A 15,396-nucleotide genomic window follows, 5' to 3' on the forward strand; every position below is an offset into this window, starting at 1 on the left:
GCAGTGCAATAGAAGTCTATAAATGTTTGTCTAAATTTTTTCACATATCACTTCATTTAACAAGAAAACAACGACAACATAAAAAAAAATGATGAAAGATAATCACAATTTTTTTTACTAAAATCCTAGCGATTTTGGATATGCAACTCCTCAACATTGCGGTGGCTATGCTACATTGTTGTGTTACATGCCTCTTCCCACAAATGCAGTGGTAGGTAGTAGTGTTTCTTTCATGGTGTAAAAAAAATCATATTTAATCTATACGACATTATACATGACCAAGGCCTACCACTGCATTTGTGGGAAGAGGCATGTAACACAACAATCTACTTGCAGAACCGAAGTCCTCGTCGAATTCTTGGTATGACTACACAAGAGGAGGCTTTCTTGGGGAGAAATTCGAATGTGTCTCACTTCAACATTTTTGGAGCCTCTGTTCACTGCCATGTATCCAAAGATTCGAGGAAGAAGCTTGAGCTGACTAAAAATTTGGGAGTTTTGTGGGTTACATTGAAACTCCACAAAATTATTGTGTGTACTTACCTTCCCTCATAATGAAAATTGTGCGAAGGGATGTAAATTTTGATGAGGAGAAAGCGATGTGGTGCTCTCTTGAGAGGGAGCTTCATATCTCACCAGAAGAGGAACTTTTAGCTCCAAAGGAGGAACCTCATGAGGAGCCTTAGGTAGTTGTGGAGCAACCACAAATTGAGGATTAGAGAGGAGGTAGCGTGGAGACATCCACTCAAGTAGAACCATCTAGAGAAGGAAGGAAAAGAACCAGGGAACTTTATAGACTTGTGTAGGATGCAAGGGAGAATGTGGGCGCTTCTTCAAATTTGCGTAGGAAAATCAAGTCACCTGAGAGGTACACTGACTACATGGATCTAATGACTGATCTTTTAGAGATTGAGCCATCCTATTTCGAGGAATCAATAGAGAAACCTATTTGGGTTGATGCAATGGTGGAATAATACAAATCCATCATGAAGAATAATGTTAGGGAAGTGGTCCCAAGACCAACAAATAAATTAGTTGTGGGTTTGAGATGGATCTTCAAGGTTAAGCATGTGGAAGACGGAATCATAGAGAAGTATAAGGCCATATTTTTGGCTAATGGATTCTCTCAAGTTGAGGGAATTGGTTATGAGGAAACCTTTGCTCATGTAGCAAGGTATTCATCCATTAGATCAATTCTTCCACTAGCTGCAAAGATGGGGTGGAAGATCTACCATATGGATGTAAAAACAACATTTATCAATGGTATTATTGAGGAGGAGTTGTACATCAAGAAACCAGAAGGTTTTGAGACATTTGATCAAAAGTCTCATGTGTTCAAACTCAAGGGAGAGTTGTACAGTCTCAAAAAAGCACCCTGTGCTTGGTACATCAGGATCGACAATTATCTCATTGGTTTAGGCTCCACCAAAAGTGAAGCAGATGTGGACCTCTATCATATATTGGTAGAAGGTAAATTATTATCATTGTTTTATATGTTGATGATTTAATATTGATTGGTGATGAGTAGGTGATCAACTCTTGCAAGGAGGACCTTGCAAGGGAATTCGAAATGAAGGACATGGGTCTCATGCACTATTTCCTCGGGTTGGAAGTATGGAAAGGTGATGGGGAATTGTTTATGTCTCAAGGCAAGTCTGCCAACGAGATATTTCGAATATTCTACATGGAGAGTTCTAAACCCATGGAAAGACCTCTAGAGATCAACTAGAGGAAGGAGATCGCCACTTCAGGTAAAGAGGTGGATGCTACCATTTATCGGTAGCTAGTGGGTTCACTAATGTATCTTGTGAACACCTGACCAGATATGTGCTATGTAGTCAACTAGTTAAGCTAATCTATGGTTAGGATGACCAAATTGTGTTAGAAGGTAGCTAAGCATGTTCTATGGTACCTCGGAGGCACTACCTAGTATGGAATATGGTGCAGACAGACATAGGGAGTGAAGATAGTTGGCTTCACAGATGTAGATTGGGCAAGGAGTCCATCCAACCGAAAGTGTACATCAGGTGGAGTTTTCAGTGTTGGCTCCATAGTGGTTTCTTGTACAACATAAAGCAAAGATCTGTGGCGCTCAACTCAACAAAAGCATAATACATGGTTGTAAGTCAAGCAACATGTGAGGCGATCTGGATGAGAAAGATACTTTTTGGATTTTTTGGTCAGATGATGGATCCAACTATGATCTATTCTGATAATTACAATTGCATTAAGTTATAAAAGGATCTAGTATTTCATGTTTGATTCAAGTATATAGATATCTGGTACCATCACTTATGGGATTGTGTGCAGAGGCAGATAATGTTGCTATAATACCTTTCGATAGAGGAACAAGACGTTGACATCTTGAAAAATTCCTTGTCAAGAGGGGAATTTGAGTTCTATAGGTGCAAGAAAGGGGTGGTTGATAATCTCTTTCTTGCAAAGAGGGAGCGTTGAAAAATGAAACAAGAAAGTCACAATTTGACTTTGCTTTGGTCAAATTGAGAAAATTCGAATTTCCACATCAACATACAACTTGGAGGAAGTTAACTTGTGTGACATGGCTCTTGTCCCTTAGTTAGCTCAATAAATTTGAGTTAGAGGGTTTGGAGCTTAGTTAAGCATGTGTGATTTCTAATTTGTAGCAATCAAGGTCAATTATTTCAAGTTGTTTTCAGTTAAACTAGTTCCAACTATTGATGTAACTAGTGGAAGGTTAGTTGTGCAATGGGACAACAGTCAAACTCAATGATCATCCAGTTAACTAATCAATCAGTCCAAAATAGCTAGTGCATGCAGAGAACTTGAGTTCCCCAACTGAGGTGGGGATTCCAAGGCAATGTAACATTAGTTATAGACTAGTCTTGAGTGTACATGCATTGCATGCAGTCAGAGGATCAACCTTGGGAATTGTGCAATATTGTGGAGGAAAATTCCTATATAATAGAGGCCTAATTCCTGAGGTTTTGAGCAAGGAAATAGGGGCTCAAGCTGAGGCAAAATTTGACTAAGTCTGGGATAGAGCTTCTCAGTGAGTAGAGAGATAGGTTATTCACTTGTAGGTTGAGATTAAAGCGAGCTATCAATTGCAATACATCTCTATTATTTTGATTTAATGCAAGCAGGCTTTAAGGGGTTTCAGAAGTTATTTTACCCTAGAAACATATTGTGCATGTGTGTTATTTCTTATTGCATGTCTGAAATTGATTTTCTAAATTGTGAATTAATTTATGCAAAGCAGTAGAGTAGGATTGTATCTCATGATTTAGATTAAAAATCCTTGAGAAGTTGCAATTCTAAACCACATTTCTACATGGTGTAAGAGGAGGATTCACATTAGAATAGGAATTTCGAAGTTGTTTCCCAGGAGGTTCGAGTTTTCAGCTTCAATGTAGCAGGATCTCTTCAGAGTTGGGAAAATGACCTTCAATGTGTTGCGACTTGAGTATGGCTTGGAAGGAAACTAAAATTTCATTGCACGGAAGGATCGCATGGATGCAGTGCTCTATGACAATGGATTGCTAGAATATGTCAAGGCAAATATTGCAAAACCAGGATCAACTAATGCCCATAACCTAGCTCAATGGAAGAAAGATGTAGCTAAGGCAGGGAGGATAATCTTGGAGGGAGTGTGAGACCACACTGTCTCAAATCTCCAAGGGAAAGAAAATCCATTCACAATGTGGAAGGAACTGAAAAAGGTTTTTGAGAATAACAGTGATCATAGAAAATTGGCCCTCAAAGACAAACTTCAAAACATCTTATGCAACTAGCTCACAAAATAGAAGAAAAGATAGATCAACGACTTCAAAATTATCCTCTTCGAGTGGGAAACCTCGTTCACATTACACAAATGAATAAATATTTGATGATACAAATGATAAGACATCCTTTCTATATATAGGAGTCTAAGGGGTCACAATAAAATCAGAGCCTACATAACAATAATATTGTAAGGGCACAATAATAAGAATAGTGGGATTCTATGAGGCACAATAATAATATGGGGACTACATGGACACAACAATACAATAAAGGGGTTGCAATAATAATAATAAGAGGCTACACTAGTATTGTAGGGACCTAACAAAACATCAATATGCAAAATAATGATACTATCCCGTTGTATCTCAACAGATTTACATAAATTCGTGATGAGCTTGGAAGGATTAGTGTGAATGTTATATAAGATGACTTGGTAAGCCTAACTATTCTAGGCCTTCCAAAAAGTTGGCATAACTACTAGGACTATGTGAACGGCAGGGAGAAATTAACGAATTGGGAACGCTTACGAACTAATTTGGGACATGAATAGATAAGGCAAAATGCCATAGATGAAACTTCATCCAAGGGTGAGGATGAAGAAAACATTGCACTGGTTGGAAAGGTAAATAAGGGGAAATTGAAGAAATCTCAAACAAAACAAGAATCCAGCCAAGGGGGAAAGAAGAAATACTTGTCCAAAATCAAATGCTTCAATTTTCATGAATTCAGGCACTATGCTACAAAGTGTCCACACAAAAATTCAAGCAATAAGAACTCAGGAGGAGTAGCAGGTGAAGCTTTGGCTTCATAGTTCTAGCTTGAATTCACCCTTATAATATGCATGGCCAACATAGTGATGGGGAGTGTGTGGTACTTGAACTCCAGAGAATTTTCTAGTGACAAGAATGAGAAAGATCTCCAAATGCATAGTGAGTTGGGGGATGATGGAAGGTATAGTGCTACCATAATTGGTACAATAACCTTTCATAGGGAGTCGAGATCCCCTCTTCACCTAAAAAATGTAATGTTTGTTCCAGGCCTAAAGAAGAATCTCATCTCTGAAGTAGTTTTGGAAGGTCATGGTTATGATGTGATCTTTAGTAAAGGGAAAGAATTCCTGAGACACATAGTCACTGGACAAGTGAAGAAAATCGGGGTTCGTGTGAAGAACCTATATAAAATTGATGTGGAAGTCCGTGTTGCATTAAGTCGTAAGCCGAGAAAGTGCGGAGCCACGATGGCGCATCGAAAATTATGTAGAAAATAACTAGTAGCCTCCCTAAAGGAGAACTTGAGAAACATGATATCTGTAAAGGTTGTACTTTGGGGAAGTATGTAAAATCCACATTCTATGATCAAGACTGCAAAGCACGTGCAGTATTGGAAAGATTCGACTCTGTTGTTTTTGGACCTTTCTCGACAACGTCGACTACTAAACACAAATATTTTGTTATTTTTATTGATGATATCTCAAGGAAGTGTTGGATCTTATTCATGCGGAAGAAGAATGATACATTCTCTAGGTTTTTAGAATTCAAGGCACTAGTTGAGAAAGAAACTAGCAAGAAGGTGAAGGCTCTTAGGAGCGAAAATGGAGGTAAGTATGTTTTGAATGACTTCAAGAATTTATGTGCAAAAGAAGGCATTCGAAGAGAGTTGACAACACCCCATAACCCATAACAGAATGGGGAAGATGAGGGAAATAACCATAGCATTGTTGGAGTTACAAGAGCTACGCTACATGACCAAGGCCTACCATTTCTTTTGTGAGTAGAGGCATGTAACACAACAACCTACTTGTAGAACTAGAGTCCTCATGAGATTATTGGTATGATTACATGAGAGGAGGATTTATTGGATAGAAAGTCATTTGTGTCCCACTTCAGGATATTCGGAGCCTCTATTTACTTCCATGTCTCCAAATATTCAAGGAAAAAGCTTGAGACAACAACAGAGGTGGGATTTTTTGCGGGTTACACCGAAACTCCACACAATTATCGTGTTTACTTACCTTCCCTTAGAATGATAGTTGTGCAAAGGGATGTAAAGTTCGATGAGGAGAAAGCGATGTGGTGCTCTCTTGAGAGGGAGCTTCAAATCCCACTAGAAGAGGATATTTTATCTCCAAAGGAGGAGCCCCATGAAGAGCCTGAGGTAGTTTTGGAGCAGCCAAAAATTGAGGATCAAACAGGAGGTAGAGTGGAGAAATCCACTCAATTAGAACCATCCAAAGAAGAAAGAAAAAGAACCAGGGAAGTTTATATACTTTTGTAGGATGCAAGGGAGAATGAAAATTTGTGCAGGAAAAGGAGCTCACCTGAAAGGTACACTGACTACATGGCTCTAATGACTGAGCTTATAGAGAATGAGCCATCCTCTTTCGAGGAAGTAGTTGAGTAGCCTGTTTGGGTTGATGCAATGGTGGAAGAATACAAATCCATCATGAATAACAGTGTTTGGGAAGTGGTCCCAATATCAACAAATAAATCAATTATGGGTTCAAGATGGATATTCAAGATTAAGCATGCGACAAATGGAAGCATAGAGAATTATAAGCCCAAATTTGTGGCCAAAGGATTCTATGAAGTTGAGGGAATTGACTATGATGAACCCTTTGCTAATGTATCAAGGTATTCGTCCATTAGATAATTTGTTGCACTGGCTGCACATTTGGGGTGGAAGATCTACCATATGGATGTAAACATTTCTCAATGGTGTTATTGAGGAGGAGGTGTACATCAAGTAACCAGAAGATTTTGATACATTTGATCAAGATTCTCATTTGTTCAGACTCAAGGGAGCATTGTACGGTCTCAAATAAGCACCTCGTGTTTGGTACACCAGGATCGACAGTTATCTCACTGGTTTGGGCTTCACCAAAAGTGAAGCGGATGTGAACCTCTATCATATCTTAGTAGAAGGTAAATTGCTTAGCATTGTTTTATATGTTGATGATCTAATATTTACTCGTGATGAGTAGTTGATCATCTCTTGCAAGGAGGGCCTTGCAAGGGAATTTGAAATGAAGGACATGGGTTTCATCCACTATTTCCTCAGGTTGGAAGAATGGCAAGGCGATGGGGAATTGTTTATGTTTGAAGGCTAGTATGTCAAGTCCCTATAATACTAGTGTATTCCCATTATTGTTATTAGTGAATCCCCCTATTGTTATTTTTGTGCCTGTGTATCCCCCATGTTGTTATTTTTGTGCCCCATATAAGCCCACTATTGTTAATTTTGTGCCATTACATTATTATTTTTATGTAAGCTCTGATTAGATTGTGACCCCTTAGACTCCTCTATATACCAAGGAGGTCTTATCATTTGAATCATCCAATAATTGTTCATTTATGTAATGTAAAGGAGGTTTCCCCCTCAAAGAGGATATTTTTTAAATCGTTGATCTATCTTTTCTGGTATTAGAGAATTGGATTCAAGGGTTTCAATTCTTCAAACAATTCATCTTGACATTTTTTATATAATGTTTTTTTCGATTAGGCTTCAAAAGCTGAAAATTTGACAATGTGGATCCAAAATCTTAGTGAACTTTGTGTAAAAATATCATAGTTTTTTTGTTATATTTTTGGAGTATGATATGAGGATATTAGGGTTTTTGCAGGCTCCAGAATTCAATCTCAAACGTGTGACCTAAGGAAAATCATCATCATTTTCTCTCCGAACATCATATTTGAATTGCGTAAAAAATTACTGAAAGTGCATGGACTCTAGTTTCCGGTGTATCATTTTCAAGGCCGAATGTCAAAACAATGACACGTGGCACTTCGTACAAGTTTTCTCTACTGAATCAGTCCATAATCAGGTCAGCGTGGGAAATCTGGCATAAATTACTTGGTCAAATTTTACATAGGAAATGATATCACATTATGAGGATACAAAGAGGAACACCTTTAGCTAATTGATAAATCTCAAACAAAAGGGTTCAATGGTAGAATACATTGAGGAATTCCAAATATTGAATATTAGGGTAGATGATATTCCGTAGGAGAAAGGGATTGATGTATTCATAGGGACTTTGAAGGATAACATCCAACATGAGGTTCATCTTTGAGAACCTGATTCATTAGAGAAGACATTCAACGGAGCAAGAAAAGTTGAAAGAAAAATTATGGCAACAAGGAAGCCTAGCACTCACAACTATAAAGATGGAAGTGTTGCTACTACTAACCTTCCACAACCTACAAGGTTGACACCACAAAAATGGGAGGAAAATGGAGAAAAAGGGATTTGTTACAATTGTGATAGCAAATACACTAATGGTCATAAGTGTGTTGAGATGAAACTACATAGATTGTGAAGAGGACGAAGAATAGGTACAAGAAAAATCAAAAGAGGAGGATATACACCAGGAACCAACCCTGGAGAAAGAAGAAATGAATCCAACCATATCTTGCACTACATTGGCAGTAATTACCACTCCTAAAACTCTCAAGATAGAAGGATATATCAAGAAGAAAAAGATAATAATGCTAATTTATTCAGGTAGTACTCAAAATTTTATTCATTGTAAGATAGTTAAAGAATTGAATTGCTTCCTATATCCATCACCCGAGTGTCAAGTGATGGTTGCAAATGGAGGAACTATAAATTTCTCTGGAAAGTGCCATAATATCAAGCTAATGATGGGTCGATATGTATTTAATATTCCATTGCTTTCCATTCCAATGGGTGGTGCTAATGTTGTACTAAAATTCCAATGGTTACTATCTTTGGGGACAATAGATTTTAATTGTTAAGAACTTTTCTTGAAATTTTTTTGGGAAGAAAAGGAAGTTAAATTAAGGGGTATTGCAAGGAAACCATGAAGGATAATGAGCTCTAATGGAATGACAAAGCTTCTGAAGAAAGAAAAATGATGTGTAAGTGCACAATTATGCTCAGTAGAGGTTCAAACATCAAAATCATCTTTTTCTCCAAATCTCCAAAAAGTCTTGGATGATCATTCCAAGGTATTTTAGACTCCCAAAGGCCTCCCACCTATGTGATCATAAGCATGCTATTCATTTGATTCAGGAAGTGTTCTTCCAAACATAATACAAACATCCCTGTTCCCAAAAGAGTGAAATTGAACGTATGGTTACATAAATGTTAAAGGCTGGTATAATCCCAACTAGTCAAAGTTCTTGCTGTGCTCCAGTAGTATTGGTGCACAAGAAGGATGGATCATGGTGTATGTTTCCATATTATAGGGATCTCAACAAGCTCACTATTAAATATAAATTCCCCATTCCTGTCATTGATGAATTGTTGGATGAATTACATGGAGCAGTTTACTTCACCAAGTTGGATCTTATTTAGGATAACATTAAATTAGCATGAAGACTAAAGACATTCCCAAAACATAATTTAGAAATCATGAGGGTCATTATGAATTTTTGGTCATGCCTTTTGGCCTTACTAATGCACCTTCAACATTTCAAGGTATGCCGAATTCCATTTTCAAACCCACCCTTAGAAAATTTGTGTTAGTATTTTTTGATGATATACTAATCTACAACAAGTATTGGAAGGATCATGTTCAACATGTTGACAAGGTGATAACATTATTGGAGGAGAAACAATTATATGAAAAAACATCCAAAATGTTTCTTTGGAGTATAAGAGGTGGAATATTTGTGATCTAGTGGATCAAAATAGTGCTCAAAATTCAAAGAGTGCAATAGAGCTTGAAACCTAAATGACTGGATAGATCTCGATGATCTAAACCCAATGTAATTTGTTTCACTCAAAACCGGTATCGGATTCTCCCGATATCACATTCTGATCGAATTGACAAACAACAAAAACAAATTGAAATTTGGGTCGCAGGGATGCTCAGTCAGTAGTCCGTACGTTGACTGGGCCATGACTTGAAAGGTTGACTGGTCCTCCATCAACCAATGAATGGTTGACACTTGGCACAACATGGTTGGTTCCATTTGGTGAATTTTTATTGGTTGATGATTTGGTGTGGTGGCCCAATGAGGGAGTGCCATATGGGCCAACTAGTGGCTGCCACGTGGCCTCTTCATGGCTGACGAATTTCTTTTTTATGAGGCCAAGCTGCCTCTATGGGGATTGAAACTGAGACCTCACACATATTAACCATGGCCTGCACCAATGCATGACATATGTTCCTTGTTAAAACATTGTTTAAAAATTATATTTAAATTTTGGTATATGAGCATATGGGGAAGGGGCCGAGCTAAGCCCTAGCCCCTCACCACCCCAGTGCCATGGGACCATAGTCGGGAGTCCAAGGGCTAGGCCTTATCCTGAACCATGGTTATATTCGCATCCCAAACCATACATAGACCCTAGCGCTCAAGAGTGGAGGTTAGTGGAGTTAAGAGCCAGCGCATCTTATTTATATGTCATATTTTCTCTTTTAATTTAGTATAATTATGAGGCTCACGTTAACATTAATGTTAATTTCATATTTCATCGTATGTTTTCTCTACTAATTAAAATAATTATTTAATGCTTATAGATAAAGACCGAAAGTTTCTAATAATAAGGTGGTCTTTCCATTTTGTTTGATTTCCAGTTTTATATTTTGTTTGGAACAAAATTCAAGCGATGCGTATTATTGTTCATAGAAAGGGGAAAAATATAGGAAGTAGTTTGTTGGGAAAAAAATGTTTTATTTTTTTTTAAGTAAAATTTATATTTAACACGTTTATTTTTGAGGTACAATTTTTTTAAATTAAAATTTAAATAATGGAAAAAAATTGATTAAAATCTAACATGTAAAAAAAATCGGGTAAATATAGCCAACAAAAAACAAAACCAGCCAAAATACAAATTCCGTCTTTGATTCTCTTTTTACCCAGCAGATCGGACCTGATATGAACCATTTTTTTTTACCCAATCCTATCAATGTTCCTTTACACTTCTCACTGAATTGCTAATTATCTCCCCAAAAAAATCCATTAATTTAAATATTGCATCATTTTTTAATGGCACCCAGCGAAAGCTTTCGGTCAAGTAATTTTTTTATGATTTACATAAAGTTTATATATCACTGTTTTTATATGATTTTCCGATACGAACAATCCTCATTTTACCCACTCGTCCAATCAGAGTTCTTTGTACCTATGGGCGCAATTACTAGTTATTTGCCAAAGGACCCACTATTTTTTAAATATTACATCATTTTCTAATGGCACACCAGGCGAAAGTTTTCCGTCGAGTATTTTTTTATGATTTACATGAATATTACATAACACTGAATAATTATGAGTATGTACAAGTCCCACCAAATTCGGATTGCGTACGAAAGATTCTATGTTGCACGGCATAACTGTGTACGGACTTTTAATTTTAAACTACGAACAAGCTTAGGTGGGGTTCTGGATGGAATTTGACGGCAAATGGATTGTTACACGGTTATTTTCTTGTCAAATAAAGCTAAAAAATTCTGCCGCCAATCAACATTACAGGTATTATTGTTAAAAAACCCACAAATTTGACGGACGCTTCCATTCGAAATTCCTGAGTGGTGGTTAAACAAGTGCTATTATTCTTCAATGGATGGACCTGAAACTAGGAACTCTGCGTATGCCAGTGTCTCTGCTGCTTTTATAGATGGTAGTAGATAAGCGGGATATACTGAGAAGCTGGATCAGGCTCTTGATATAGAACAGGATCTGACCCTCGCAGCCTTCATTATCTTATTTGATCTCAATTCTCCACTTCCATATCCATTTCCAGTGGAGATGTCGTAAATAATTTTATTTTTCGCACCGTACTTCATTGGTGTATAATTTATTTTTATATTCTAAAATAATATTTGCGGGAATGGGCCTTCTCAAATTTTATCAATTATTTTTATGATAAAGGTAAATTTTATTTTCAATTTCTCATAAAATTTTTACAGAGATTAAATTCCATGGAAATCGATTAATTTACATCACATAAATATAAATTTAAAAAAATAAAGAATCTTCATTATCAATATTTTTTTTAATCTCTTTACAAAATATAAATTTATAAAAATAAAGAATCTTCATTATCATTTTTTTTTTAATCTCTTCAAAAATTAAAGATACAACATTACATAAAACCCCTGCTATGCTTGGTCACATAAAACGGAAACTGAGAATATGCACATAGCTCCCCACCTCGATTTTTAATCCCTCCAAAAATAATAAATCCCTAGTTAAATTAAATCTATCATTCATAACTTCCAATGGGCCAAACATCACAACAAAACCTATTTCAAGATTACAAACATACTTTTAACATTACATGGACCTTTGTTGTTTTTTTTTTTGAGTCAAAGGCTAATCATCAACGTTCCCCACACCACATGAAAGATGGTTGTAGGCAAATTTAGTGATATTAGGGAGTAAGGCTTATGCTAGGAGAAGCCTTCACCATGAACCCCGTGGGATGAATTTGTGCGTCACCGTCACCATCACCATCATGAAATACATAAGCAACTCCACCGTGACTAGTCTTATCCATGCCCGCCATCTCATCATCCTTAGATACCCTTAGAAGGTTGAACTTGTGGAGAATATAAAACACGGGGGCCATGGTGGCAGTGACCCATCCTACGGTGACCAGGATTTGTATGACATGGGCAGCTAGGAGTCTCCCACCTCCACCCATGAATAACCCGTAGGGCCTCGAGGAGATCCCATTAGGAGACAGCCCGTACACTTGCAAAACATACTCCTCCTTTGCAAAGAGTGCGGTAAAGATGATACCCCAAACCCCGCAACCACCGTGAAGTTGCGCAGCCTCTAGGGGGTCATCATACTTCATCTTGGCAGCCAATATGTTGAAGCCTATCAACACCCACGCCGAGACAAACCCACAAACAATAGCGGCCCATGGCTCCACCATGGAGCACCCGCCCGTGATCGCCGCAAATCCACCGAGCAACCCATTGCACACGTCCAACACATTCCAGTGACCTGTTAGAAGCCTTCGCCCAAACAACGTTGTCAAAGCCGCAGAGCACCCAGCAAGAGTGGTCGTGACAGCTGTCCTGCCAATCGCTGTCCACTGACCGTCCACGTAACTACCCCCACCCGAACTGTAAGGCACTAAGATCTTTGCAAATGACCCTGGATTGAACCCGTACCATCCAAACCATAACAAAAAGGTTCCCAACACCACCAACGTGGCACTGTGGCCCCTGATCGCGTTTGGCTTCCCCTCGTGGTTATATCGGCCGATCCTCGGCCCCTCAATAAGCGCTCCCCATAAACCGGCGACCCCACCGACCATGTGAACGACCCCGCTGCCGGCGAAGTCATAGACTCCGCTTCCGAAAAGCAAACCGCTGGCTTTCGAAGCGCTGAGCCAACCATCAGGCGACCACACCCAATGCGAAACCACCGGGTAGACGAACCCCGTGAGAATCGAACTGTAGATCAAGTAAGCCGCGAACTGCGTGCGCTCAGCGATGGATCCACTGGTGATCCCCGCGGCCGCGATGGCGAAGGCCCACTGGTACAGAAAATATGCATAATCGTACTGGAAGTTCTCATTTGGCACGTCCTTCAGCCCGAAGAAATAATGGCCAATGAAGCCATTGGAGTGCTTTCCCCTTCCGAAGGCGAAGGCGAAGCCAAAGAGATAGTAGAAGATGCCGCCCGCGGCCGCGTCGAGAACATTGGTGAGCATGATATTCACGGTGTTCTTGGTCCGCACGGAGCCTGCGCATAGCATGGCAAAGCCTAGCTGCATGGCGAAGACGAGGAAGGCCGAGAAGAGCAGGTACGTGGTATCCACGGCGCGGCTCGTCGCCATGAGTTGGTCAGAAACGGCCTGCAACTTGTTGCAGAAAAAGTCGCCGGCCGTGCCGTTGAGGAGGTTCTGTAGAGCCGCCAGTTCAGGAGCTGTGCAGGTGTAGCTGGAGCTAGACATGGCGGATGAGCGGGGTTTGATCAGGCGACGAGGAACTCGAGCCGGCAGAAGTCAGATGCGAGATTCGAGAGGGACAAAACTTGAACAACAAGAATCAGTGAAATTTGAACTTTAAAGAGGACGGAAATGGAGCCGAAGTGAAATTCGAGCTTTAAAGGACAAGGATTCGAGCCCGGAGAAATTAAAGACAGACTCTCAACATGTAAATTTCGGACCGGGAGAACTGATATACGTGTTTCAGAGGGATGGGATCTGAACCGGGAAAAGTGAAATGCGATCTTTAAAGTCTACGAGATCGAATCTGTGAAATACGAATTTAATTTGAAGGGACGGGATTCAAACCGGAAGAAGTGAAGTACGCGGTTTAAATTGACAAAATTGGAACTGAAAGAAGTGAAGCACATACTTTAAAAGAACGGGATTCAAACATGGAGAAGCATAATACGGTCTCTTACAGATAGGATTCGAACAGGGAGAAACATAATATGAGGTCTTACAGGCACCAGATTCGAATTAGAAGAACTGAAATAGAAGCTTTGAGATTTACGGGATTAAAAGAGGGAAAATTTCCAAACTTAGCTTTGAGAAGGACGGGATTCCAATTTTCAGAGCAAGAGAACTGAAATCCGATGTGAGAACTCCGGACCGGTGAGAGTCGAACATGCGACGCGCAATGCGCACTGGGAGAACTGAAATCTGAACTTTGAGATGTTTGGATTCGAAACCCCGACCGACTGGGCGAAAAAGAACACAGATTGAGCTTCCACCAGGCTAGATGAGAACCTGCAGTTCAGAATTCGAACCGGAATATGGAGCGGTTCGAGACCAGTGATGGAATTCAATGAGAATTCCCGTCTATTACAACCATTATATATAGTTGTATATTTCCTCTGCGATCAAGATTCATAGTACATAGGCCTCGCCATTTTGTCCGAAATGCCGGCTAACATACTTCTGCGGTGAAAGGACGGTGAAACAAAAAAAATATAATAAGATGACCTAACAGGAAACGCTTGCAAGCGCTTGTTCGGCTTGCAGTATCTCTAGTAAAATAAGAAGAAATCTAAATTACTGCAGCGATTGTACAAGAAATTGTCGAGTTTTGTTGGTCAACTGTAATTATAATAATCTTAAAACATACAGAGAGATATTAATATAATGTAAGTAGACATGTTTCATGAAACCGTATATGAGATTGGATGGTTTTATGAAACAGCTTATTTTTTATTTTTAAATATTTGTCGCATTCTCTTAGTTTTCCTTGTCTGACCTCTTCAATTTATATCGCCTTCGCGGTTAACTTTTGCTTTATTTTGCTTTTCTTGTAGTCTTTGCGTGGCCGTTAACTTAATTTTCCCACATTTTTTTGCAAGTTGTCTTTTCTGTCATGGCGCGTGATGATGCATAACTCATTTTAGTATTCGCCAATTTGCATTTTAGTATTTATTTTATAAAAAATGTTTTTATTAATTTATCATACATTATGACTCATAACCTAATTATTTCTCACTTTTATGGCTTTTGGAATTCGAAAATAATGACGTGTCACGTCTATGGCCTTTGGCTTTCAAAAATATTGATAAAAAGTTACCAGTTGATCTCATTTGATCTTTAGTGTGCCAGAAATAATTTATTAAAGAGATTCGTTTTCTAGTTTTTTAAAGCAAACAATAAAAATGATGGTTGATGGTGACGTCAATTATTTAAATAAATCATGGGATGCTTATAACGCGCACTTTTATGGCCTTTGGC

The 15,396-nt window shown here is 38.7% G+C and overlaps 1 protein-coding gene across 1 annotated transcript; it reads right to left on the reverse strand.

Annotated features, from left to right (window-relative positions):
* Positions 1-11,889: 11,889 nt before the first annotated feature.
* LOC149211811 (ammonium transporter 1 member 2-like) lies at positions 11,890-14,663 on the reverse strand. Its single transcript, XM_089391588.1, has one exon. It carries the CDS (start codon positions 13,642-13,644, stop codon positions 12,106-12,108), a length of 1,539 nt encoding a protein of 512 aa, XP_089247714.1. The 5' UTR covers positions 13,645-14,663; the 3' UTR covers positions 11,890-12,105.
* Positions 14,664-15,396: the final 733 nt, after the last annotated feature.

The sequence above is a fragment of the Pinus tabuliformis genome, chromosome 1_1 (genome assembly GCF_031772625.1).
Source record: "Pinus tabuliformis cultivar Carrire ecotype Pingquan chromosome 1_1, CPIR1, whole genome shotgun sequence".
Lineage (NCBI taxonomy): Eukaryota > Viridiplantae > Streptophyta > Pinopsida > Pinales > Pinaceae > Pinus > Pinus tabuliformis.